General features: G+C 39.6%; 1 protein-coding gene across 4 annotated transcripts in view; it reads right to left on the bottom strand.

Annotated features, from left to right (window-relative positions):
- dyrk1aa (dual-specificity tyrosine-(Y)-phosphorylation regulated kinase 1A, a) overlaps window positions 1-27,936 on the bottom strand; it is a 114,692-nt gene that overhangs the window by 7,809 nt on the left and 78,947 nt on the right. For 3 of the 4 annotated variants that reach the window (XM_043701348.2, XM_043701347.2, XM_043701349.2), the window contains 6 exons: window positions 26,539-26,658; window positions 22,785-22,973; window positions 11,339-11,486; window positions 9,165-9,451; window positions 3,938-4,084; window positions 1,775-1,954 (listed from right to left, as the gene is read on the bottom strand). In XM_043701348.2, the coding sequence (XP_043557283.1) occupies window positions 1,775-1,954; window positions 3,938-4,084; window positions 9,165-9,451; window positions 11,339-11,486; window positions 22,785-22,973; window positions 26,539-26,658 (1,071 nt within the window). The remainder of the gene's footprint in view (window positions 1-1,774; window positions 1,955-3,937; window positions 4,085-9,164; window positions 9,452-11,338; window positions 11,487-22,784; window positions 22,974-26,538; window positions 26,659-27,936) is intronic. The other variant, XM_043701351.2, reaches the window with a different exon arrangement.

The following is a 27,936-nucleotide window of genomic DNA, read 5'->3' as shown; positions in this document are numbered from 1 at the left end:
ATAGGTCATCAGAAACATTCAGAAAAGTGGCAGATAGATTTTTGAAATATAGAGAATTTTAGAGCAATGATGAGCTAACAAGAAAGACCAGTTGAGAATTGGGATGGATCAACCAGGATCTTCTGAAATAGTGAGGCAGGCGTAAAGGCCGAATGGCCTCCTCCTGCTCCTATTTCTTGTGTTGCTCTATACTATATATAAGATAATTAACTGAATTTTCATTACTCATTTCTACAAATTTCCACACATATCAGACTCTATCCATATATACACAGTCTCTGAGATTGATAAATTCCAGACATTCACGACTGGCTGGGAGAATAAATTATTTCACATCACAGTTTTATGAGTATCTCCTTATTCTGTAAATGTGTCCCCCAGATTGAAAGTCCGCAAAGACTGGAATGGTCACCTTAACATTTCCCCTGTCAAGCTCGCACAGAAACTTGTACAAATAAAATTATTTTGAAAACAAACTTAATGGATTAAAACTAATTCAAAAATCTTGAGAGGGGGTAAATACAGGTAATTATTTCTTTGTTCAGTATATAACTTCCAACCAGTAATTCAGAAGTCTCCGATTTCTAGATTTCTTCCAATCAGTAAATGAGATCCTGGATCCTGACTTTTCCCTCTTTCATGGAAATAAAACCACTACATTTTGGAACAAAAAATTAACTCTAGGATCACGCTTTGAAATATTTACAAATACTGGTCTTATAAATAACATCAATGAGAAGCAAATTACAACTGAATGAGAGTTAGCATGGAAATCCTGCTGTAGCTGAAGACAAATTCAAATGGCACAATTTTACATGTAAGCCAGGATTAGTGGTATTATGTTAAGTATGCTGCAGGCTTTCCCAAGATCCGCCTACTTTAGATGGTTTTGGCAGGTTGCTCACAATATATTCATCAGCATTCAAGAGTTCACCAGAGGAGGGCAGAAAGCACAAAATTGCACTTTGCAAGTACACTTCAGTTACCACAAGCAACAGCAACATTTTTTTCAAACAACAATGTACAATTTCATTCATGAGATGCTTGTCTATTCACTATAAACATTACAACACAACTACAATCCTTAAACTGACATTTTCTGAATGCTTTCCTCCACAAGTATATCAGTATTATGAATATGAGGATTGCTGAGGCAACAATGACAAAAAATTGCTTTGCTACTTCCATAATTTAGATAGGCACATTACATTGGCATTATTATAGATAATAATATTGGCAAAACCCCATTGGTACAAGCAAACTCATTTCCATTGCTAAAGCAGTGCAAAAACAAAGAAAATCCAACTTCTCATTTTCAATCGATCTTTAAACTTCCTAAACAGAAGTGTGCATCGTAATCTACTGCTACAAAAATACGTCTGGACTGTAATCTTCAGGGTGAGTTGAGAACTATCAATGTATTATATAAAACAATCTTGGTCATGAACAGCTACTCAGTTTCACTGTCATCTGCAGCCAATAAGCAAACCTGACAGGAAACATAAACGTTAATTTTGTTTTATTCATACTTTTTAAATGTATTATGAAGTGAAACACTAACACTTGCATAAACGTGCACTATAAACTTTTGGAGGTTTTGCTAAACCAGTTCTGGAAGTGGCTGGATTGGTGATCATGAAGTTAACAATTCAGTTTATTACACTCTTCTCTCATAAGAATGCAGGCAATGCACACAAAACAATTAAAATGCCAGTAACCCCATGCCCACCACATATAACTATAAATTATATTTCAAATAAGTTCAAGTCCTTACTGTGTTTCCAATTTTTTTTATGTTACTCTTGATATTCACCCTCTTGCCATCTTTGGTCTTCTTCACTGTCCATGAGGCATCAGGCAACTTCTCAAAGAATTTCCTTGCTTTGGGAGCCTGATCTAGAATATGAGATGGAGGGATACCGAGAACCTCTACAATTTTATTCATCTGGTCCACCTAAGGAGGAATCATACAGAACAAGGATTGATAAAGTCAAGAGACATAAACCGGGTCATATGTGAACAAGCCAAAAAGAGTTTGTGTGGTAAGTCACAGCTTTGTTTTAGTTAATTGAGTTGAGGCAGCTCACCTTAACTTGACTAGGAAATAAGAAGTTACCATTCTCATTGGAAAGTGCATAATACTTTGTAAACACACAGGAGCCGATGCTAAATTCAATTCTGGAACATTGTCTTTCGCCCAAAATATTAAGTGGAAATGGAACTTCAGAAGTAACACTCAGCATAACTTTATCCAGTCAACATTTTGGCCAATGACATTAAACTTGGATTAATAATGTTCTCAAAAACAAGCATATATTCACAAACTTCTTACTAAATACCAGTATTGCTCAGTATTTTAGTTTTACTTGAATACCTGGGCAACCCTCTCAATTTATAGCATTTCAATTGGAAAGCAAACTAAAATCCTACAATAACAACCTCAAACAAAGTCAAATTCTTCAGTGTTGCATAAGTTAACAAATAGTCCCATTACAGAAAGATCCACTTCTTGGATAGTTCATAATCAACATGTTCAGTTGTATTTCCAAAATGTTAGCATATATTTTGATGGTTTCCTTGGCTCTTCCAGGCACAATTACTACAGCATGTGTTTATAATGAAAAGCCATCTCTCTAAAACACAATGATGAAACATCAAATACTTAACATTTCAGCATTATAAGACAAGAGTTTTGTCCATCAAGTCTTTTAAAAAGTTTCAAATTCATTCACAGGATGAAAGCTTCACTTACTGCCTATCCTTAATTGCCCAGAGGGCAGTTAAGAGTCAACCACATTGCTGTGGGTCTGGTGTCACATGTAGACCAGACCAGGTAAGGATGGCATTTTCCTTCCCTTAAGCACATTAGAGAACCAGATAATATATTTTAAATATGCTTACATGAAAAGTACTCTCAGTAGATTTTTTCAAAACTTTGGTGGGAACAGACATAAATGAGTTCAAAGGGAAACTGGACAGATATTTGAGAGACGTAAACCTACAAAACTATAGGGACAGTGCAATGGAATGGGAACTGATTAAATCGCTTTAAAGAATGCTGCCATGGACTCAACGGGCTGAATGTCCTTCTCCTGTGCCATTATGACTGTATGGGACTTATCACTTTTGCTCATGACATCAGAGTACTGCAGGTTTACAATATACTACAAGGGTGCTGCACAGCTGATTAGAACTAAAGAAGCAATAATATTTTGTACAATTAATAAAGGATAATACTTTCAAATAAAGTTAACAGTGTTACAAATAATATACAGATTTAAAAGCAAACAACAAAGATGGTATTTCTGAACCAGAGAATAAAATCAGTATATGCTTTTCAAGGTATGGGCTGTTCTTATAAGGAACAACAGCAAAAAAAAACACCACTTCCTAGCCTCCTCCTTCAGTTCTGAAGAAGTCATAACTGACCCAAAACGTTAACCTTGTTTGTCTCTCCAAAGATGCAGCTAGGTTTGCTGAATTTCTCCAGCATTTTCCGGATTTCCAGCACCCACAGTATTTTACTATCAATATCCTGACAAGGTAGATGTAACAAGGATGTTTTCGTGGGGGGAGAATTTAAGACACTGCCTGACAATAAGCAGTAGTCCATTTAAAACAGATGTTGGGTGGATTATTTCCTTTGAGATGATTCTCAGCCTTTAGACTTCTCTCCCATAAAATGTGGCAGAAGCATTGAATATTTTGAAGGTAGAAATGGAAAGTTTCTTGGTAAGCAAAAAAAAAAAGAGTGCGAGGCGGGGAGGGAGCACGGAGAGGTTGGCAGGACTTTGGATTTGACGTTCTGGTCAGATCAGCTATGATTATATTAAATTGCAAAACAGGCTCGAGGGATGAACTGGACAATTTCTGATCGCTTTCATATTCAGATGCGCTGGTTAAAGAGTCCAAATTTCTTACAAAAACATTTTCCTACCTCATTAGCTCCGCTGAAGAGTGGCTCTCCGGTATGCATCTCCACCAGGATACAGCCTAGTGACCACATGTCAATAGCTAGATCGTAGGGCATTCCCAGCAGCACCTCTGGTGAACGGTAAAATCGACTCTGAATATACTGGTATATCTAGAAGGTAGAAATACCAGTTAAAACTGGAATTACTGAATGTGGCATTACAATTCATGACTTGTTACTGTCAAAATTGTATTACTTGTCCAAAACTGAAAATTGTTTAAAGTCAATTCATCTCCTTTCACTAATTGTAAAGATACCTCCTCACATCTATTTGAGGTAAATTTGAGCAAAAATAGCAGAAACAAGTTCAATTTGTCAAAGTACAACACAGGACAGAAAATTCATAGTTGTGCGTAAACTCTGGTCAATCATTGTGACGCTGAATGTTAAGATCTGAACACAAAAGGTAGCCAGTTTAACTTATGCCATAAACTTGAATTAGTACATAGCTTTTCAAAATATTTGAAGCATTTCAACCTCTATCTATGGACAAAATGGCCTTAAGCTTTTGGCATAAATGGATGTTATCTTGAGCATGCCAGCAATGTTTTCTGCAAGATTTCTGATCATTTTATACTCCATGTTATAACAAGATGGCTAAGAAATAATTACTTTCTTAGACTTACAAATTTTTGTAATACAAATTTGCTATACTGATTGTAATATGAATGTGTTGTAAACACCTTTCCAATTGTTTGTTCTGATCAGATGATAAAGATGCAGCCTAAAGAATTTGAAGTTTACATTTTTAGCAAAAGATTATTTATAGAACAGAATCAAGATCATCTACTGCCATCCAATTGCAGCAATGCCCTCAACTACACTGAACAAAACATGTTCAACCCAATACATTATTGGGTACTTCTCCTCAATCTTCCACAGAGTTCAAAGTTTGTGCGAAGATTTGTAGCTCGGGTGCTCGTTGCTGTGGTTCTGTTCGCCGAGCTGGAAGTTTTTGTTGCAAACGTTTCGTCCCCTGGCTAGGCGACATCATTAGTGCTTGGGAGCCTCCTGCGAAGCGCTTCTTTGATGTTTCCTCCGGTGTTTATAGTGGTCTGTCCCTGCCGCTTCCGGTTGTCAGTTTCAGCTGTCCGCTGTAGTGGTTGGTATATTGGGTCCAGGTCGATGTGTTTGTTGATGGAGTTTGTGGATGAATGCCATGCCTCTAGGAATTCCCTGGCTGTTCTCTGTCTGGCTTGCCCTATGATAGTAGTGTTGTCCCAGTCGAATTCACGTTGCTTGTTGTCTGCGTGTGTGGCTACTAAGGATAGCTGGTCGTGTCGTTTCGTGGCTAGTTGATGTTCATGTATGCGGATTGTTAGCGGTCTTCCTGTTTGTCCTATATAGTGTTTAGTGCAGTCCTTGCATGGTATTTTGTACACTACATTAGTTTTGCTCATGTTGGGTATCGGGTCCTTCGTTCTGGTGAGTTGTTGTCTGAGCGCGGCTGTTGGTTTGTGTGCCGTTATGAGTCCGAGGGGTCGCAGTAGTCTGGCTGTCAGTTCAGAGATGCTCCTGATGTATGGTAGTGTGGCTAGTCCTTTTGGTTGTGGCATGTCCTCGTTCCGTGGTCTTTCTCTTAGGCATCTGTTGATGAAGTTGCGCGGGTATCCGTTTTTGGCGAATACCTTATATAGGTGTTCCTCCTCTTCTTTTTGCAGTTCTGGTGTACTGCAGTGTGTTGTGGCCCTTTTGAATAGTGTCCTGATGCAGCTTTGTTTACAGGAAAGCCACACACACAGACCAAGTCCTAAACTATGAAAGTAACCACCCCAACACACACAAACGAAGCTGCATCAGGACACTATTCAAAAGGGCCACAACACACTGCAGTACACCAGAACTGCAAAAAGAAGAGGAGGAACACCTATATAAGGTATTCGCCAAAAACGGATACCCGCGCAACTTCATCAACAGATGCCTAAGAGAAAGACCACGGAACGAGGACATGCCACAACCAAAAGGACTAGCCACACTACCATACATCAGGAGCATCTCTGAACTGACAGCCAGACTACTGCGACCCCTCGGACTCATAACGGCACACAAACCAACAGCCGCGCTCAGACAACAACTCACCAGAACGAAGGACCTGATACCCAACATGAGCAAAACTAATGTAGTGTACAAAATACCATGAAGGACTGCACTAAACACTATATAGGACAAACAGGAAGACAGCTAACAATCCGCATACATGAACATCAACTAGCCACGAAACGACACGACCAGCTATCCTTAGTAGCCACACACGCAGACAACAAGCAACGTGAATTCGACTGGGACAACACTACTATCATAGGGCAAGCCAGACAGAGAACAGCCAGGGAATTCCTAGAGGCATGGCATTCATCCACAAACTCCATCAACAAACACATCGACCTGGACCCAATATACCAACCACTACAGCGGACAGCTGAAACTGACAACCGGAAGCGGTAGGGACAGACCACTATAAACACCGGAGGAAACATCAAATAAGCGCTTCGCAGGAGGCTCCCAAGCACTGATGATGTCGCCTAGCCAGGGGACGAAACGTTTGCAACAAAAACTTCCAGTTCCACAGAGTTCAGTTGGCTCAGCCACTCAATCCATATCCGATGGCAGATTCTGACCATCCAACTTCACCTCATGCTGATTAAACATACACACACACGCTCTCTTTCACCTGGCACAGTTTGCAAATTTTTCTGAATGACTACCATTGATCCTCTTGAAACTTATCTTAAACTCTTTTGTTCACTGCTCTACCTCAAACATTGCCTCCTTCCCCAGTCACTTAAGTTATGGCTTGCAATTATACTCTCATCTCTTCCTCTGTATTTTCCTTCCTATCCACTTTATTTGAAGTGCTTTGGTTATTATAGCAAACACCACCTGAGATAAATGGAACCATGACTCCATTTATTTTGAATGCTGCTTAATATTTGGCTCGATCCAAGAAAAAAAAAGATGTGATATCAAGACATGCACAATTCTGAGGAGACTTGATGCAGAGAGATTGTCTCTATACTTGTGGGATGTAACATATGGGAGAAAACAGCCTTAGGAAAAGGGCCAATAACTTATACTGCAATGAAAAATTATTTCACTCAAAGTGTTGTGAATCTAGTCAAGGGGGTATGGATGCGCCATCAGTGAGTACATTTAAGCTCAGATAAAGATTTTTGGTCTCTCCGGCAATCGACTGATAAGGAAAGGACTGAGGAAGGTAAAGGCAGGACCAAGAGCAGGCATGATCAAATTCAATGGCAGAGCATGCTCTTGGGTCATAAGATGATCTCCTGCTCTTTTGGTCAACTGACTGCTCCATTGTAGCCTCAGTCCAGTTCACTGTTTGCTTTTCTGGCTTAATTTACAATTCAATCAATACAGGCATTACTTTGAAGTCAATCATTTCTCCTTTGAGTATATCGGTTATTTGACTTTACACAATTAATACATCCTGAAACTGACTCCACTTCTCTTGTCGACATATAATATTGCTATAAGAATATCATGAGTGTAAAGTAAATTTCCAAACTGAGAGGAGACGAGTTCTAGATTTCCCCCTTCCTCCATTGGTCCAAAAAGCATCTCTGATAAAGACCTCCACGAACCAGAAATTCTTGCAGGTGAATAACAGAAAACATGAAACCATGTTCTATAGTCCAGAGATGTTGAAATACTGACAAGAGCTGAAAACTAACTCAGCAGACATCTCAAACAATTTGGAAGTATAGCACTATGACATCCTGCTCAGAGTTATGTTTCCTCCCTAACATGTCCTCAAAGTCATTGTTACCTTTACAGTAACATACTTCGCTACTTCATTTGTCCAATTTTATCATTTTACACAGTCATACCAAGGGGTCAACTTGGTCTTCGATATGCTTGTCTACCTATATATGCAGCTGAAAATGTGTTGCTGGAAAAGCGCAGCAGGTCAGGCAGCATCCAAGGAACAGGAGAATCGACGTTTCGGGCTGAAGAAGGGCTTATGCCCGAAATGTCGATTCTCCTGTTCCTTGGATGCTGCCTGACCTGCTGCGCTTTTCCAGCAACACATTTTCAGCTCTGATCTCCAGCATCTGCAGTCCTCACTTTCTCCTACCTATTTATGCAGACTGGAACTAGCATACTCATCCAGAATAACTGCCACACCATCACATGTATCCTTCCCAAACTAAGGTTGACTCACTTCCAACAACTCAGTTTCACAATTCTCACCCTGTTCTAAACCACTTAGCACTTTTCCCCTTCCTGAATTCCCTTGCCTTAACATAATTGAGTATTCTTCAGTCTTCTAGCACGAGACTTGTTTCACTTTCTCTGTTCCCTAAACGGTACCCTAAGTTTCTGCCCCTTGAAATACATACTGTGGTATCGGATTCCAAAAAAAACTTGTCAAAATTCTGCACTTGAATTGTGGCCTTGGTTCCCATTTGCAATGTCTTTATCTTACAACTTTATGATATGTTCCCTTGCTGCTACTTTCAAAAACGATATGAGACTTCGTGATTGAGGAACATTCTTCAAATTGAAGTTTTTGACATCATGTTGTTTTCACAATCTCTAAACAACTTTACATCAACTTGAAGTGTTCCACAAATCATTTTTACGCAAAGCAGCCCCAGTATAGGAGACATAATTCAAACTCCTCCTTTCATTTTGCTTGTTTTCAAAAACCAACATGTAAACAAACTGCATGCCAGAGAAACTTAAATTATGTCCCTTGGATCATACTGAGATTGAAGTTTTACTTTATACAACACATGAGCACAAATGGGAGTGACAATTCTTTGACATACAAAAAGCTTTTCTTTTTCTCGCTGCTGCATTTCCAAGCTCTTTCTAATAAAAAACCTAAAAGCAGTTTCATTTAAAAAAGGCATTAAATCTCAAATTCGCTGGAAATAAGTTACTTTCTTCTGCGTACTGTGGTACCTACAGTAATGACAACAGTGTGGGTTCAATTCCCACACAGTCTGAGGTTACCCTAAAAGATTCTTCTCAAACTCTACCCTCTTGCCAGGGTATGCTGATCTTTAATTTAAACCATCAACTGTCTCTCACTTTTACCTTTACAGCATTTACATTTATTTTTCAAAAGCTAACAGTTGTTCCTTTCTTTAAAATACAAGTTTCCCAAAATTCAAAACTAACCTAAGGAACAAAGTGCACAGTCACAGAAATAAATAACAACCCATACCCTCTGTCCAAGCTGGCAGGAGCTGCCAAAGTCAACTATTTTGATAGCACTCCGTTTGGGATTACACAGCAATATGTTTTCCGGTTTTAGGTCACAATGGATAATGCTGAGCTCTGGCGTAGCAAGGAAGAGCAGAGCAGTGCACATCTGCTGTGCAAATTTCCGCGTAAGGTTCAAAGAAACACCTCGAAAATTGGTATTGCGCAGCAGGTCATATAAGTTGTAGGACAGCATCTCGAAGACAAGGCAGAGGTGATTTCGAAACATAAAGTGTCGTTTCAGATGAACTGCAGAGGAAGGAATAAAGCATATTTTAAAGTTTAACATTTATCGCTGCTGTAACTATTCTGAAGCACGCTAATTATGTAATATCTAATTACTGATTATCAGTAGCTTCTACCGGCATGTTGTATTAACAATTGGATATGGGAGAATTTTACAAGATAGAGAGTTTCTTAGAAAAAATAGTTTATTTGTTTAAGGTCATTAACTTGACACATTTGTGACTTCTCTCTATCCAGTTGCAGAGATGTTTGATTGTCACAATACATCATATTCGACAACCGGGTTGGAAATTTTATTTTCAATTTTGCTCCTATATTTGGAGCTAACCCAGACAGTGATAATGGTCAAGTTATACCCAACAAAATAATTAGAAAAATAGTTAAAATGTTTCCTCAAAGTATATATCAACTCATACAACTAGGGAAACAAAGACAAATGCCATGTGTGAATTGAACGTTACACTTCTTTTAAAGTGAGAAGAAATATTCAGGCTTAACCATGAATAAGAACTGATTGAAAATTCAATGAAACTTGTCAGTATTCAAACTGCCAGATCAAGCCTGAAATGGTGCTTCAAAAGCTGATTTCTTTAGCCCACAATGAACATTTTCCCCATACATGCAGCTAGAAAATCATGTGCAACATACTGTGGAACATTGATATGAGAATTAAGTACAGTGTTAAGGCATGGTTCTATTTTCAAAGCGTTCCAAGTTGTCATTTTTCATTACAATATTCTCACAGTCTAATGAGAGATGCTCATCCAAATTAAATTTGATAAAAAACTAAAGTTTTGCCACATTCATTTCTGAAAACTTGGATTTAACAAATTACTTTAGCTGACAGGCTGCCAAAGATACACGTTAGGAAGGTATGAGGTATAAATTCAATTTTAGTCATACCTTTTTGTTTTTAAAAGAAGTGTAACACACACTAAAGTAAATAATATTGTAACTAAACTACTTAAATAGTTGAATATATTGCCATAAACATTTTAAAAAACACTTCTACTAGCTGAATCATTCCTTTTAAATTTTTTTTGTCATTTTATCTTAATTTTAAATTCACTTTCATGTTATTCCATGGAACTAAATCTATCAAACTTGGCACAAATGGACACATATCCTTCTTTCCTCTTGACTTCTGCCATTCGTACAGATAGAAGCAATATTTAAAATTTGTTTCCAACTGGCTGCCACCTTTGAAATAGTTTCCAGTCAGTCAAGAACAAAACATAAAAGTGACTATGTAAAGAATGGCTACAATGCAACTCAATCTAAAGAATATTTTCCTTTCAAAAAGGACAACCTAAACAGGAATCTAACGACATTACTTATTAACGGAACAAATTTACTCAAATTGGTCATCAGAACTGAATTTAATCTTGGACTGTTTGTCAAGTTAAAAGTTAGAGCAATCGGCTAGACAAACTTCCACAAAGCTACATGACTGTTATCTTTTGGAAGTTCCAATCTTAAATTCACTAAGGATTAAACTAGGAACTTGCTGGAAACCATAACCTTAGCCATTTGAATCTAACTTAGATAAACTAATGTTTACTACGCTCATTTCTACACAGCAAGATTTCTTGACTTCAACTGGAAAGTAAATTAAGTTTCAAGTCAAAGGGAACTAATTTTAAAAGCAATTATTAAATGGAAAACATTAAGTAAAAACATACAATTTGTAATACCAAGGCAACTAAATCTAGAAGTTTTTATTAAATTTCATTCGCTTACATTTTCAATTGAGTTTGGTATTCATAATTAAGCTCAGTTATAAACGATATTTCAAAACAAAACGTGTCAAACACTGCACTGCATTTATCCATGCAAGATAAAGTACAGATTAATTGGCAACAAATTTACAGCAAAACAGTTAGTCAATACCTATGTAGTACTTCATCTCAGTATCATGTTTGTTCATCAGCTCAAGCAGCCGAACTTCAATCTGTGCCTGATTTAGAAAGGCTTTCTTGTTTTTGATGATCTTTATTGCTACCCATTCCTGTTCCACTCGATCATATGCTTTAACAACCTAGGACCAAAAGAAAAGTTAAATTTTCGAGACAGAACTGCTAGCAGAAAATGTTATACTCAACATTAATGATCTGGATGAACACAAGAAATGTCCAGATAAAACAGAACTCCATCCAACGCACTCATAGGCTGAACAATAATAGCTTTCAATAGATTATTTCTCAAACATTCAACCACAGCTGCTTAAGTGACCATAATGATGATTATTTTATTTTTCAAATGAAATATGCAATATTGACCAGGAAAATAACTGATACTTGGTTATACCATCTCCATGTAACTAAGCAACAATGTTGGAAATTTATAGATACCAAACAGTGAATTTCAGTGATTTTCCACATCAAACATATTTATTCAAAGAACAGCACATAGTTGTTGCGGCAGTATAAAAGGTTTTCATTGTATTTTATTTTTCTCATTGTAAAATATGCAATGATAAAATCAATTATTCATTCAAATTAGTGACAAAGGAAGCTCCTTTTATTTTGAGGAAATACATGGTCAAAATCTTTTGTTGAGCACAAAACAATCATTTTAGTTCAATAGGTTGAAAATTTCTGAACTGAAAAAAATCAGAAATTAACAAATAGGCAAGATGACTTTTTATTGTGGTTGCAAAGTGTCTTACTCTGAAGTGAAACAGTTTCAAAGCTGACGAGAGAAAGCATGCAAAAACTGCGTAACTCATCTGTCAACAACTAACTAAAGAATTATTTCCTCACACTTTTTGTTTTGGCTGACTATTTCATATCTATGACTTCTGGTTACTGATCCAATTGCCAGCAGAAATGGATTTTCCTCACTTGTATTACCATAACTTTGCATAATTTTAACAGCTCTCCCTGACTTTGTGTTCAAAGATTCTTAGTTCCTCCAATTTTGCCACAGTTGTGCACCAACCTGATAAACACTTGCTTGAGGGCCTTCAAATCATTCCTAAAAAGGTTATGCTCATAGCTGAACAATATTCCAGTTAAGAACTAACCTGAGATTTGTAAAGATTTACACGATTTTCTCGTTTTTGTTTTCCAATACCTCTACTTATGATAGCATACCCCATATGCTTTTAAGTGCCCTATCACCTTGAAGGATGTGTGAATATTTGTAAACAGAGTTCATTAAATAATACCGAAGGAAAACTAATGACTAAATTAAACAAGGTCTGTTACCAATACTCAATTTTAAATATTCATCAATAAAATTTGGAAACAAGTGAAATCAAATCCAGATATGAAGGCCTCAATTTTCTACATCAGGCCTGTTGGTACATGATGGATGTTAAATTACAAATTAACGCAGGGAGAAAAACAAGGCTAAGTTACTTGAATATATCCAATTTCTATGTGGTTCAGGCCCAACATCTGAAACAGTATCGGCCTGTCAAGTACAGGTATTTTAAATATAAGACAAGTGAAAGAACTGAAAGAAAACAGAGGGGTAACTAAATAATTTATGTTGGATTTTTGATTTTGAACTACTGGCATATGGATTGTGTATCTAAGAGGGTTTAATGATTAACTTTTAAATACTGAGTACATCCATAGTGATTTTTTAAAAAAATAAGCTGAGGAAGGTGATTTGGGGAAGCTAAAATTAATTGCTTACAATCAAACAAAAGTAAACTGTGCAGTGCATTAGGTTTAAGGGAAATACTCATAGCCTGGGAAGAAAAGGTTTGTAGTTACAATTTGGGGTAGCCGCAGAAGTTTTGACTGAAGTTGTACACGTAATACAGTTGCTGCTGAGAAAGACAGTTGTTCTGATGGCTAAGAAAGGGATTACCTCAGTATAAGAGGCTGGGTTCCGAAGTTTCAGACCACTATATTTGGTTAAAACCATGCATGGGATACTTGAAGTGGAGGAAATCTAAACTCCCGTTGTACAAAAGATCTGTGGAAGAAGCTACCAGATTTTCAAGATGGAACACCAAAGCCACAGTTAAATTAAGCCTCACAGATGTGAAATAGGAGAGAATTGTCTTGGTGAGAGTATTCAGAGTGGGATGACTGGGATTGTATTTTACTGTGCACGTCAAGATCTTTGCTACTTTTAGTTTTATTAGATTAGATTAGATTACTTTACAGTGTGGAAACAGGCCCTTCGGCCCAACAAGTCCACACCGCCCCGCCGAAGCGCAAACCACCCATACCCCTACATTTACCCCTTACCCAACACTACGGGCAATTTAGCATGGCCAATTCACCTGACCTGCACATCTTTGGACTGTGGGAGGAAACCGGAGCACCCGGAGGAAACCCATGCAGACACGGGGAGAATGTGCAAACTCCACACAGTGAGTCGCCTGAGGTGGGAATTGAACCCGGGTCTCTGGCGCTGTGAGGCAGCAGTGCTAATCACTGTGCCACCGTGCCGCCCACTATCTTCATTTACTCTATGTGATGATCTTATTTTATTCATAAAACCTGAAACCATAGCATTGTATGTTTGTTTTCCAGTGAAACACCACTTTGGTTGCTAAAACCAAAAGAAACAAATCAGCCAGATTTCAGTCTGAGTTCTGACTTGTCCAGTAATAACAGGAGCTAGATCATAACAAAAGGACCTGCACTTAGTCCAGGCAGAGAGAAAATAAATGCCATAGTAAGAATTTTAAATTCGTGAAAAAGGTGATCAAAGTATTGTGATATATTGCAATTTACAATGTAATTGGATCTACAACTTGAGCACATTTTTGAAAAGACATGGCTCAACATTCAAAATAAGCAGCAAAGGGTGAATCAGCCCATAAAACGCCACCTGTAGCTTCCAAAAATGTCAAAATGGGGCGATTTTAATGAACTAGTCATCTATATCGGAGTTCCATGGAGTATGAGACAGTACCCTCCCTGGCAACTCTAATTTACTGAGTGCACAAGGGCATAAAAGCATTTGGTTTAAATGAAGCAACACCAAAACAGAGAAATTCGAGAGATGTTGCTACTCGGGTGTTTCTAATGATGCTGCTATAACACTTCCATTCAAAAACTCTCTTTACTGTGCCTTTAAGGAGAGAAGTTATGTGCGAAAATGAGCACATGAGAGTGGGGAATGGATCCAGTACAAGCACAGAGACTCTGGTTATGACAGAGAGAGGGGCATTCAGTCAGTCATGAACAGGTAGATGGGATTAGTTTAGAATGGCATCATAGCTAGCACGAACATGGCAGGCTGAAGGGCCTGTTTTTATGCTGTACCATTCTATGAGAGCCAAAGATGCTGCAAGACAGAGGTAGAGGGTAAGGAATAAGGGAGGGAAACAGACAGAGGAAGAAAGAAAAATAAATGGAGAGTCAGGAAGAGAGATTTGGGAAGAGGAAGACACCTCACAGGGCACGAGAGAGGGTGTAAGCAAAAAGCAACAATGTTCACTTTCACATTTAGGAGCTTACTTTGCCAATTTGTATTAATGTTGCCCCAAGTCTCTCTGAAAAGGTTTTTGAAGGAAAGGTTACGATCCTTCTAAGTTTAGAAACTACTGCTGGTACAGCAGCTAAAGTTTAACCCTTTCTAATAATTTTGAATACTTTCACATTTATCTATGTCCAAAAAAGGTGTTTTGGGAATAAAATCATTTTTTAATATTTGTTTACAGGGTATGAGCATTGCTAGCTTGGCAAGTGCTTATTACCCAGAAGGCAGTTAAAAGTAACAATGTTGCTGAGGGATCTAGTGAAACAGATGGGTTTTTCTGACAATTGACAATGGTTTCATGGTCAGTAGACTGTTAATTACAGATTTTTTTTTTAATGACTTCAAATTCTGCCATCTGCCATGGCAGGATTCTAACCTGGGTTCCCAGAATATTACTTGGATCTCTGGATTAATAAGGTAAAAACAATGACTGCAGATGCTGGAAACGCACAGCAGTTCAGGCAGCATCCAAGGAGCAGCGAAATCGACGTTTCGGTCAAAACCCCTTCATCAGGAATAAAGGCAGTGAGCCTGAAGCATGGAGAGATAAGCTAGAGGATGGTGGGGGTGGGGAGAAAGTAGCATAGAGTACAATGGGTGAGTGGGGGAGGGGATGAAGGTGATAGGTCAGGGAGGAGAGGGTGGAGTGGATAGGTGGATAAGGAGATAGGTGGAAAAGGAGATAGGCGGAAAAGGAGATAGGCAGTAGGACAAGTCCGGATAAGTCATGGGGACAGTACTGAGCTGGAAATTTAGAACTCGGGTGAGGTGGGGGAAGGGGAAATGAGGAAACTGTTGAAGTCTACATTGATGCCCTGGGGTTGAAGTGTTCCGAGGCGCAAGATGAGGCGTTCTTCCTCCAGGCGAATGGTGGTGAGGGAGCGGCGGTGAAGGAGGCCCAGGACCTCCATGTCCTCGGCAAAGTGGGAGGGGGGAGTTGAAATGTTGGGCCACGGGGTGGTGTGGTTGATTGGTGCGGGTGTCTCGGAGATGTTCCCTAAAGCGCTCTGCTAGAAGCCGCCCAATCTCCCCAATGTAGAGGAGACCGCATCGGGAGCAACGGATACAATAAATGATATTAGTGGATGTGCAAGTAAAACTTTGAAGGATGTGGAAGGCTCCTTTAGGGCCTTGGATAGAGGTGAGGGAGGAGGTGTGGGCGCAGGTTTTACAGTTCCTGCGGTGGCAGGGGAAAGTGCCAGGATGGGAGGGTGGGTTGTAGGGGGGCGTGGACCTGACCAGGTAGTCACGGAGGGAACAGTCTTTGCGGAAGGCGGAAAGGGGTGGGGAGGGAAATATATCCCTGGTGGTGGGTTCTGTTTGGAGATGGCGGAAATGTCGGCGGATTATTTGGTTTATGTGAAGGTTGGTAGGGTGGAAGGTGAGCACCAGGGGCGTTCTGTCCTTGTTACGGTTGGAGGGGTGGGGTCTGAGGGCAGAGGTGCGGGATATAGATGAGATGCGTTGGAGGGCATCTTTAACCACGTGGGAAGGGAAATTGCGGTCTCTAAAGGAGGCGGCTATCTGGTGTGTTCTGTGGTGGAACTGGTCCTCCTTGGAGCAGATACGGCGGAGGTGGAAGAATTGGGAATATGGGATGGCATTTTTGCAAGAGGTAGGTGGGAAGAGGTGTAATCCAGGTAGCTGTGGGAGTCGGTGGGTTTGTAAAAAATATCAGTGTCAAGTCGGTCGTCATTAATGGAGATGGAGAGGTCCTGGAAGGGGAGGGAGGTGTCAGAGATGGTCCAGGTTAATTTAAGGTCAGGGTGGAATGTGTTGATGAAGTTGATGAATTGCTCAACCTCCTCGCAGGAGCACGAGGTGGCGCCAATGCAGTCATCAATGTAGCGGAGAAAGAGGTGGGAAGTGGTGCCGGTGTAATTACGGAAGATCAACTGCTCTACGTAGCCAACAAAGAGACAGGCATAGCTGGGACCCATATGTGTGCCCATGGCTACCCCTTTGGTCTGGAGGAAGTGGGAGGATTCAAAGGAGAAATTGTTAAGGGTGAGGACCAGTTCGGCCAAATGAATGAGAGTGTAGGTGGAAGGGTACTGTTGGGGACGTCTGGAGAGGAAAAAACGGAGGGCTTGGAGGCCCTGGTCATGGCGGATGGAGGAGTAGAGGGATTGGATATCCATGGTGAAGATGAGGCGTTGGGGGCCAGGGAAACGGAAGTCTTGGAGGAGGTGGAGGGCGTGGGTGGTGTCTCGAACGTATGTGGGGAGTTCCTGGACTAGGGGGGATAGGACAGTGTCGAGGTAGGTAGAGATGAGTTCAGTGGGGCAGGAGCATGCTGAGACAATGGGTCGGCCAGGATGGTCAGGCTTGTGGGTCTTGGGAAGGAGAGAGAACCGTGCAGTGCAGGGTTCCCGGACTATGAGGTTGGAAGCTGTGGGTGGGAGATCTCCTGAGGTGATGAGGTTCTGTATGGTCTGGGAGATGATGGTTTGGTGATGGGGGGGTGGGGTCATGGTCGAGAGGGCAGTAGGAAGAGGTGTCCTCGAGTTGACGTTTGGCTTCAGCGGTGTAGAGATCAGTGCGCCAGACTACCACTGCGCCCCCTTTATCCGCTGGCTTGATGGTGAGGTTGGGATTGGAGCAGAGGGATTGGAGGGCTGCGCGATGTGAGGGTGAGCGGTTGGAGTGGGGGAGGGAGGTAGACAGGTTGAGGCGGTTAATGTCCCGGCGGCAGTTGGAAATGAAGAGGTCGAGGGCAGATAGTAGGCCAGCGCGGGGTGTCCAGGTGGATGCAGTGTGTTGGAGGTTGGCAAAGGGGTCCTCGGAAGGTTGGCGGGGGTCCCGATTGTGAAAGTAAGCTCGGAGGCGGAGGCGACGGAAGAATTGTTCACATTTTTCCACATTCTCCTCCATTTGCCAACTTTTTGTCCACTTACTTACTTAACCTATCAATATTTCAGTCAACATTTTGTATCTCTCTCACAACTTGCCTTTCAATCTATTTTTACCTAATTTGCAAAACTGCCTACTGTACATTCGCTTGCTTCCTGTAGATCATTTAAACTCCTGTGGCAGTCCACCGATTACAGGTAGGAGACAGTGAGGTCTGCAGTTGCTGGAGATTAGAGTTGAGTGTGCGTTTATCAGGATGAAGGGCTCCAGCCCGAAACGTTGATTTTCCGGCTCCTCGGATGAGATCTGATCTGCTGTGTTTTTCCAGCAGCACACTCTCAACACTGATTATAGGTAGCCAACTTGAAAATGAATTCCTTAATCCCACTTGCTGTTCCCTGCTCATTAGCCAATTCTGTATCCACATCAATATACTACCTCCAAAACCATAGGCTCATACAACAACTTTTTGTGAGGTACCTTGTCAAATGTCTTCTGAAAATTCAAATACAACACATCGATTGGTTCCCTTCTATTCACTGCGGTACAGACTTACTCAAAAAGCTCTTAATAAATTACACAATTTCCCTTTCATGAAGACAAGCTGATTAGATTAGTTTTCCAAATGTGCTGTTACTTCTTTAAAAATTGATTCCAACAATTCTCAAACAATCTAAGTCTACAGTTACCCACTTTGTGCCTCCCTTCTTTTTTGAACAGGGATGTCACAATGGCAGTTTTCCAATTCTCTGATACTTCACCAAAAGCCAAGGTTTTTTGGAAAATTTCACAAAAAGAAAAACATAATTTTGATGTTTGCACTGGCTACAACGACAACAATGTTGCATTTGCAAGGAACAAAATGCTTGGCTTACAACAAGTCAATAATACATTTGAAGTCTCATGGCTCAGTTGTGAGTGGAGTAAAGCTACTGAATTTTGAACAGTCTTTCCTGAGGAAAGCTACACTGAACAAATTCAGGCAACTGCAGGCTGACAAACATTTTCCCTTCAGGCTGTGTGGGCAGCCAATCTGATGTTCCAGCAAGCTGATCACGGCAATGACATCGGATTCTTGAAGTCACTGCCACATATGAGCCTCAGGGGTGAAGAAAAGTGGAATAGTGCTGACGAGTCCCGGGTCCTGATTGCATACTAAGGTCTTAAGTGAGATACTAGTTGCGTTGGTGTTAACTTTCCAGAATCCAGCAAAATTTGATGGAATCTGGAAAAGGTTCCAGCAGGCTGGGAAGTAATAAACATAATTCCTGTATTCTAGAAAGGAGGGAGACAGAAAACAGGAAACAATAAGTTAACTTGATGTCTGTTGTGTAGGTGATGCTAGAGTTGATCATTGAGGCGGTCGGAGCTGGGTACTTAAAAAACTCAAGGTTAACAATAAAAATCAGCACAATTTTATGAAAGGGAAATCAAGTTTAACCAATTTATTGAAGTTCTTTCAAGGAGTAACTTACTCTGTGGATAAAGGACACTGTAGAGTATTGTATCTGGTTTTCTAGAAGGCATTTGATAAGGTACTGAACAAAGTAGGATTTCATAGTGTAGGGGTAACTTATTAGCATGAATAAAAGATTGGTCAGCTGACAGAAAACAGCGCATGCACACATCTTTTTCTGATTGGCAAGATGTGATAAATGATGTGCTGCAGGAGTCTGAGCTGAGGGCTCAGACTTTTACAGTTCATATCAATGGAGTTTAGAAGAATAATAGGTGATCTCACTGAAATATATAGGATTCTTAAGGGGCTTGAGGGTAAATGCTGAGTGGATGTTCCCACTCATAGTAGAGTCCAGGACCAAGGGCACAGACTCAAAATAAAGGGGTACCAATTTAAGACTGAGATGAGGAAGAATTTCTTCTTTGAGTGTTAAGTATCTTTGGAACTCTTTGCCACACAGAGCTGTAGGGTGGAGTTCTTGTGTATTTTTAAGACTTGTTAAGATAGATTCTTGATCAGTAGGGGAAATTGACAGTTCGGAGGGAACTTCAATGGGAGGAACGTCAGATCAACCATGATCCTGCTGAATGGCTGAGCAAGCTCGAGGGGCCGAATGGATTGCTCCTGTCCCTATTTCTTATAGCCTTATAAAAGGCAACTAGCAGATACAGTAAAGCTGACTTTCCAAAACACATTGGTAATGTGCCACACAAAACATTAAAAGATGAGATAAGTGCTCATGGAGTTGGGGGGGAGATATATAACATGAATAAAGAATTCATTATTTTTTAGAAACCAGAGAATGGCCATAAATGGGGCATTTCTAGTTGATAAGACTGTACAAAGTGAAGTGCTGTAAAGCTCAGTGCGAGGGCTTTATTAGTTTAGAAGTTATACTGATGTCTTTGAAGGCAAAGAGATCAAAGTATCTAAATTTACTGAAGAGAGAAAGCAAGGTGCAAAGATAAGCATTGGGGAGCTTGTGAAAGAGCTGGATGTAGACATACTGAATAGGCAATAATATGGCAGATGGAGTGCAGTTTAAGCAAGTGTGAACTAAATCATTTTGGTCTGAAGAACAGAAAACCAGAATTTTTTTTAAAAAGGTGTTATAAATGTAAGTGTTGATGGTGTGCACACAAGTCAGCAGATAGGTGCAGTAAAGACTTTTTTTCAAAAAAAAAAGTGTTGGATTAATTGCATCTATCCAATTTCCCTGAGAAAGAGGTGGTCAGAATTTTAATTGCTGTGGTTGATTGCTCACACAACTTACAATAAATCTGAAAACGTAACCAGTTTCTCTCACTGAACCAGACTTGGACAATGTCAGTGTAGAATGAGCGGAAAAAACACTTTTTAAAAAGGATGTTTTATTTCTGTGTTTCAACCATCCATTTTTATCATAACCTTTTGTGTTTTTTGTTTTGTGCCTTGGCCTATTGGGGTGTAACTTGGGTGGTATGGATATAGAATGAACTGCCAGACAAAGTGGCAGATGCAGGTACAGTTAGAATATTCAAAATATATTTGGACATGTACATGAATAGGAAAGGTTTCGAGAGTTATGGAACAAGTATAAACAAGTGGAATTCATTTAGTTGGGGAAACTTGGTTGGCATGGACGAATTGGACCAAAGGGTTGGTCTCTGTGCTGTATGACTCAATGATTCTTAGATGAGGGGAGCAAATAAATAATTGCTAAAATACCTGATGACACAAGGCTAGGTTGCAAAGCATGCGAAGTGCAAACAAGGATAAGTTCAGTCAGTGGGTAGAAATAGGATATGGAAAATGTGAAGTTGCTCACTTTGGCAGGAGGAATAAAAATGCAGGTTCCTGCTTAAACAGAACAACTGCAGAACTCAGAGGAGCTGAACACCAGTTTGCAGATCTACAAGTAATTAATGGCAGCTAATGGAATTATACTGTTTATTACAAGATGAATTGAACATAAAAAAATGTGACATTACCAGTCCTTTGAGAAAGCAGTGGATGTGGGTACAATTACCATGTTTAAAAGACTTTGGATACACACACGAATAGGAAAAGGTTTGGAGGGATATGGACCAAGAGCAGGCAGGTGGGATGAGTTTAGTTTGTGACTATGTTCGGTATGGACAAGTTGGATCGAAGGGTCAGCTTCTGTGTTATATGACTCTATGGTGAGACCACATCTTAAAATACTGTGTGCAATTTTGCTCTACATGTTTTACAAAGGACGCAAATGTATTGAAGGTAATTCAGAGAAGGTTTACTCGATTCATATTGGGACTGAAAGTTGTCTTATGAGGAAAGGTTAAACAGACTGGTTTGCTTCCAAGTTTAAAAGAGTGAGGAGTGACTTGACTGAAGTATAAACTGACTAGTGTGGCAGGGTGGATATTTCCACTTGCGGACTAGTCCCAAACTACAGCGCACAGTATAGAACTAAGGGTTAACCTTTTACTGCATGATGACTTTGGAATGCTACCTCAGAGGCTGCAGAGACAGAGTCATTGAATATTTTTGAGACTGAGGTAAATGGATTCTTGTTGGGGAAAGGAATCAAAGGTTATTGGGGTAGATGGAAATGTAGAATTCAAACCACAAACAGGTCAGTCACGAGCTTACTAAATGACAGAACAGGCTCAAGGGGCCAAATGGTCCACTTTCTGCTCCTAATTCACCTGCTCATATGATCAAGAGTCCAAGATAACTTGTGTGAGGAGCAAAAGCTCTTTTGCCCCATTTCTTTCTCCAAAATGCCTTTCAATGAAGCCGAATGAATAGAAACACCACCCCCCCCCCCCAAATATTTCTTCACTATATACGGAGGGCTTCAAAAATTATGGAATTTACCTTCGTGTCACCAGAAAAGAGAATTCAGCAAATTATAAAATGATCCAGGAAGATAACCCACTTTCAACTGTCTTGTGTTTGCAAAGTAACATCTGCCACAGATCAATGTTTGGGGCAACACGTGAATAATACTTTTCTCTGGAGTTTAAACATCACTTAAGACTCGGAAAATTGTTCAAACTGCATACATGACAATTTACAAGGGAGGATGTCAATATTTTTATTGCATGAGTACAATGATAGAGTGGCAATTTGGTTGATGTGCACCAATTAATGTGATTGACAGCTAATTGCCAGACTTTGTTTTAATTTTAAACTAGGCAGGTTGACTGAACGAGACAAAAAAATTGCAGATGCTAGAATCCAATGTAGTCAAGCAGAAGAGTGGAAGACGACAGCAAGCCAAGAAATGGAGAAGTCAACATTTTGGGTATAACACTTCTTCAAGAAGGGTTATACCTGAAACATTGGTTTCTTCACTTCCTAATGCTGCCTGGCTTCCTGCGTTCTTCCAGTCTCCTGCTTCTCTACTTTAGGTTGACTGAATGGTCAGGTATTGCCCTAAGAAGTAAACCAGTGAATGACTGTCACCTATTTACTTGAAATAAATCAGTGCAATGCATTTACATGTTCTCTGTCTTCAAAGAACAGCACCCTATCGATTAATTTATGAAGGTTCCAGTACAGTCAGTCAATCTGAATGGCAAGTATTTCACTTCAAATATCAAAGTTTACCTGTCCAAAGGACCCTTTTCCAATTAAGGAATCAATTTCGTAACGGTCCATCCACTTCTCCCCATTTTTCACGATGTAGTCATAGTTGTCATCATCATAACCATCATTATATACTTTTCGTTCTTTCTTATGACTTGAATCATCACCTTGGCCCTGTTGGTGCCGCCTTTTCTTTTTTGCATAGTACACCTGAAATACACAAAATTTTTTTCAAACTTACTTGCCAGGTAGACAATAGGAATGATAGGAACAGGATTTGGCCATTCAGCCCATCAAGGCTGCTCTGCTCGAGTTCAATCAGGCTGAGAAAACACTTGCATGCCTTTTACCCATACTATCTTGATAACCCTTTACACTACTGACAACTAAAAATTTGTTAACCTCTTAAGAACTTCCACCACAACATTTCTTGGCTACCGTCGTTCCAAGAGCAGCAATCCCAAACCCCTAAATCTATTTTCGTAACTGATGGTTCTCCTGCCCAGAGCCTTCTTATAAATATGCATACATATTTGATACACTGTTTCTTTCATTTAGAAGGCAGAAGCAATATAATTTGTGCCAGGACAAAACAACTAATGATGAATATTTTCTTAAAAGGAATCTCAAGTCTGCTTTGGTACTATTAGATTGAATTGAGAGTTGGAGGTGCCTACTGGTTAGGAACTATTAGGTCTCCCTGTGACATATAGCAAGACTACTAACAATGAAGTGATAGGCTCATTAGCAATGGTGAATCAAGTCAAAAAACTGTACAGCTGACACATGTCAACAACAATGCTTTAAAGAAAACAACAGGGAAGTTGGGATGGGTTGCAGGGTAAATTAGGCAGGCTAGAACGTAGTCAGTTCTGCTTTAACATGCACTTCTTCAATACGAATTTGCTATAATGTGATTCAAGAATTTAGACCATTACTTGTAAATTAACTTTTCTAACCTATATTGGCTATCATGCTATCTGGTCCCACTGGTTTATTATGCTGCTATTACGCCATTTTCTTATAACATGGGAATGGAACTATTGCGTTTTATCAGAACAGACTGCACTTAACTAAGTCTGGAAATTATTTCAGTTTTTTCTCCCCCAGTACATAGTGTCAATCCTTGCACATATCTCAACATATTTTGCTCTTCATCCTCCATGAAAACAGCAACGCACAATCTAACCCCAACAACTACTTTACCTGCTGTAGCTCTCACATACTAACTTGCTCTTTCACTTGAGACAATCCCAAGTATGCAAACAAACTAAGCTGGCAAAAATTGAAAGAGGAAGTGGAGCAACGTTTATACATGCATGAAAACACCACTGGTCTATGTCAGTAGATGAGATACTTGAATTCTAAAATGAAAACGAGAGATGGGCAAGAAGTGTACAATTGGGATTGGCAGCAAGAGGGCAGATGATCTTGAGTATGAGCTGAAGGATTTGAATGCAGCAATCTCCTTCTCTCTCCTTCCTGAGCAAGTGGAGGCTACTTGGTAGCTGCTGTTGTCAACTCAGACACTGGGAGAGTGGCAAACAAAAGTCTGCATTATAGCAGGAGCTGTTAAATTGCTCAGACCAATTAGTTGAAGCAGTGTATTTTTTTTTAAATCTCATTTTTTTGAAGCAACCCAAGAAACAACCTTGAGAACTTCTTGGGATAAGTGATTAAATACTAAATAGCAGAGGTAACAACAGAAATTCCTTCAGGATGTTATTCATCATACCTGTTCATTATCTACAGTCCTGACCTGGCAAACACCATATCTGCCGATTGATGGAAACCCACAAACCAAAACCATCCAAGTTGCACTTTACTTCCTATTCCACGATGATTTGTTCAATTCACCGACAGACCACCAACCTCAGCACTCCATATGGAGTATCCATCTTGAGTTATATCTACAAGCCTGCATCCTTTGCCGCACAAAATGAAAAGTCACTGCAAGTTCTTGTGACAAATGCCATCAATCAAAAGGTAGGCTTTGAACTATGTTTCGAGTGGCACTTGCTGAAAGTTCAGGATAGACAGTGCCCCCTGTGCAGCAAACACTACAGACTCACTACAAATTGTGTGTGCTTGGAGAAAAACAAATTCTAAGGAATGCCTATTCTGAAGATTAAGTGTCAAACACATAACTTTAAATTTAGCAAATGGGAAAGCTATTGTATTCACTTAGTTTAAAAAATAAACTACTTTATCTGATGCCAATTAATTTCATGACAAGGTCAATGATATGGCCCCAATTCCACATCATGCTTTTCAAATTTCATGTAAATCAATGTAAATAATACTCAGAGGCACTCTACTATCTGCTGCTTCATCACCTCTGCAAAGAATTTAAAATCAGTGCATATGCACGACATACCTGGGGCAGCATGGTAGCTCAGTGGTTAGCACTGCTGCTTCACAGCACTAGGGACGTGGGTGCGATTCCATTCTCTGGCAACTGTGTTGGGTTTGCACATGTTCTGAGTCTGCGTGGGTTTCCTCCAGGTACTGTGGTTTCCTCCCACAGCACAAAGATTGGTCACGTTAAATTGTTCAGTATTTAGGGATGTGCAGATAGGTGGATTAACCATGAGAAATGCAGGGTTACAGGAATAGGGTCGGGGATGGGTCAGGGTGAGATGCTCTTCAGAGGGTCTATGTGGACTTGAGGGGCCGAATGGAGATTTTGTGTCACAATTTTCAGTTCGACACTGGCTCACTCTAAAAGGCTGAAAATGTCATAGGTAATGCTCATCCCATATTATCCACAGGCATCAGTAAAACCTGATAAGTCTTGATGAGCCAACCAATTTATTTTCCTTTGCATTTAACCTATTTTCTAATCAACCTGCTCAGCGATTTTATTACGTACCGTTAGAACACAAGAGAGTCTCTCCAACCAGTTTATTATTCCATGATGTTCCCTTCTCATTATTCTGATCAATAAACCTAGCAAAGTTATAGTCAGGGCATGCTAATGTGGTCATTTCCTACTTCTAATACCAGGCAAGTTAACACTAGCCAGTTGCAGCACTATGGCAAATTCACCAGAAAATAGCTGTTCACAAAGCTTGTGTTTGTTTACAAAACACACATTAAGTGAGCTACATGGAGGGGCCGTTTGACAACCTGAAATTGTATTTTATGGCAACTCTTAGCACAACTGGGATTGTTAAGTAAGTGCATCCTAATCACATCTAATATTGAGCATTACATTCTAACTTCTGCAGGCAGAGACTGAATAGCTTTGGTCAGTATTCAGCCAAAAAAGACCTTTGCAAACAAGTCCACACATTTTACCTTTTTCAATTCAACTGGAGCTTGGAGGTCAGCCATTCCATGGTACATTTCCCGTGGCAATGCCCTGACCAACTGACTTGCCTGGTTTGAGTTTAGCTGGTCAGTTAACTGTTCAGTGGTGTATTCTCCATGGCAATGTTCATTTTTCAACCAATCAACACCATCTTTTCATTCAGCATAAATTGAAATAAAGCACGCATGATTCGGTCCTGACTATTACCAAATTGAAAGCTTCAACAGCATGCCTTTTTTTTTCAGAAAAATGTTAATGTCAGTGAGTCACTGTCCTTAATTTGATAGGTTTCTTCCAACCAATGAGGCTGTTCTCTTCCTCTAACAGTTCAAAGGTAAATAAAGTTGGTTCAACAAGCAAAATTATTTCAAACTGCACATTTTGAATTTTTCTTTCAATTTTTTTGCAGAGATTTCATTAATATGGTTCAAAAATAGAACTTGTTAAAATTGTAAATTTTACCTCATTAATGTGTTTGTATGTTTTGATCAAATCAACAGAGAGTTTCCTCAGCGGAGCAATGATAGGGTCCCGAAACGTCTGAGGCATTCGCCGTTGCAACATGACAACGTCAGGCATTACCTGAAATAAATGGTAATTTTAATTCAAGGAACCAGGCACTGTATAAAATTTACATTACATAATTGTGATGAAAGACTGACCATACCAGACCAAAAAACAGCTTGACTGTAAATTAAAGCATCTCACATCATGGGAGAGCCTGTTTTGTTCATATTACTGCAAGATATATCCAATTAGTGGCACTATCTCCTTTCCCACTGACATGTAATATTTTCCTTTTCAATAATACATCAAATTCCCTTTCAAAAGTTACATCAAATCTGCTTCCTCTCATCCAAGAACAGCATTTTTACAGTCAATACATTAAACTGAAAACATGCACTAAATTCCATTAGAATTACCCATACATCATAGGGTAGGATAAAGTACTCATACAATGGATTATTCTGATCAAATTGCTACTGAACCTCGAATTATGCCAGGGAAGGTTTTCTTAATTATATTTCAAGGCCATAGTTTGTGATAATATATGGTCTCTACATGTTCAAATAGTCAAAAAAATACTATTTTGTGAATCAGAAATCCAATTTGAAAGTTTAGATCCATTTGTTAAAAAAAAAAGTGCTGATAGTAATGAAGCTTTTCCATGTTGATAGATTTGAATACTTATTATATCCAGTGGAAAATGCCAGCATTCCTGGACTAAAAAGGCAGAGAGCAGAAAGTTGTATGAACCCTCAAATAGTCAAGTTCATCCTTTCAGTTGAAGCACATACGACACACTGCAGGATGAAATCGGATTTTTGTGGACACATCAAGGTGGTAGATGTGGTTCAGCTTTAGGACACGTTACTTTAGCTTTTAAGAAACAGTGAAATAAGGAGGAGCATCCAGTCAGTTTCCATTACAAAATAAATATCAAATAAAATTTTCAAGACCTGAACACAGAAATGGTAAATACTGATCATCATAGTGAGTGGACTTCTTTTAAATTGTTTTTTTCATTCCTAAGAGCCTCCACACAACACAAAGCTGGGGTTTTTGCATTCTTGCTGAAAGATACAATTGTGGTCCAGACGAACTAATTTTGCTCTCAAGTTAGAAACGGTAGCCACAACAGTGAAGAATGCATCCTAATTCACGTTATGGTATGATCGCCTCAAAAATCCAAAGAATTGTGATTTACATAAAAACTTAAGCAAAGAGGAGATGAGAAAATAGAACTGGAACCCCTAAGATTTAGTAGAAGGCAACTGTCAAACTCTTAGGAGAATAGTTTGACAGCCAATGCTTGCACATCTCATCTTGCTGAAATGTACAAAAAGCCGTCAGTGTCAA

Source organism: Chiloscyllium plagiosum, unplaced genomic scaffold (genome assembly GCF_037043375.1).
Source record: "Chiloscyllium plagiosum isolate Xiang-an unplaced genomic scaffold, Cpla_swu_hap1 HiC_scaffold_12, whole genome shotgun sequence".
NCBI lineage: Eukaryota > Metazoa > Chordata > Chondrichthyes > Orectolobiformes > Hemiscylliidae > Chiloscyllium > Chiloscyllium plagiosum.
The sequence above is the reverse complement of the archived record's forward strand: the minus strand, read 5'-3'. Positions and strand labels throughout refer to the sequence as shown.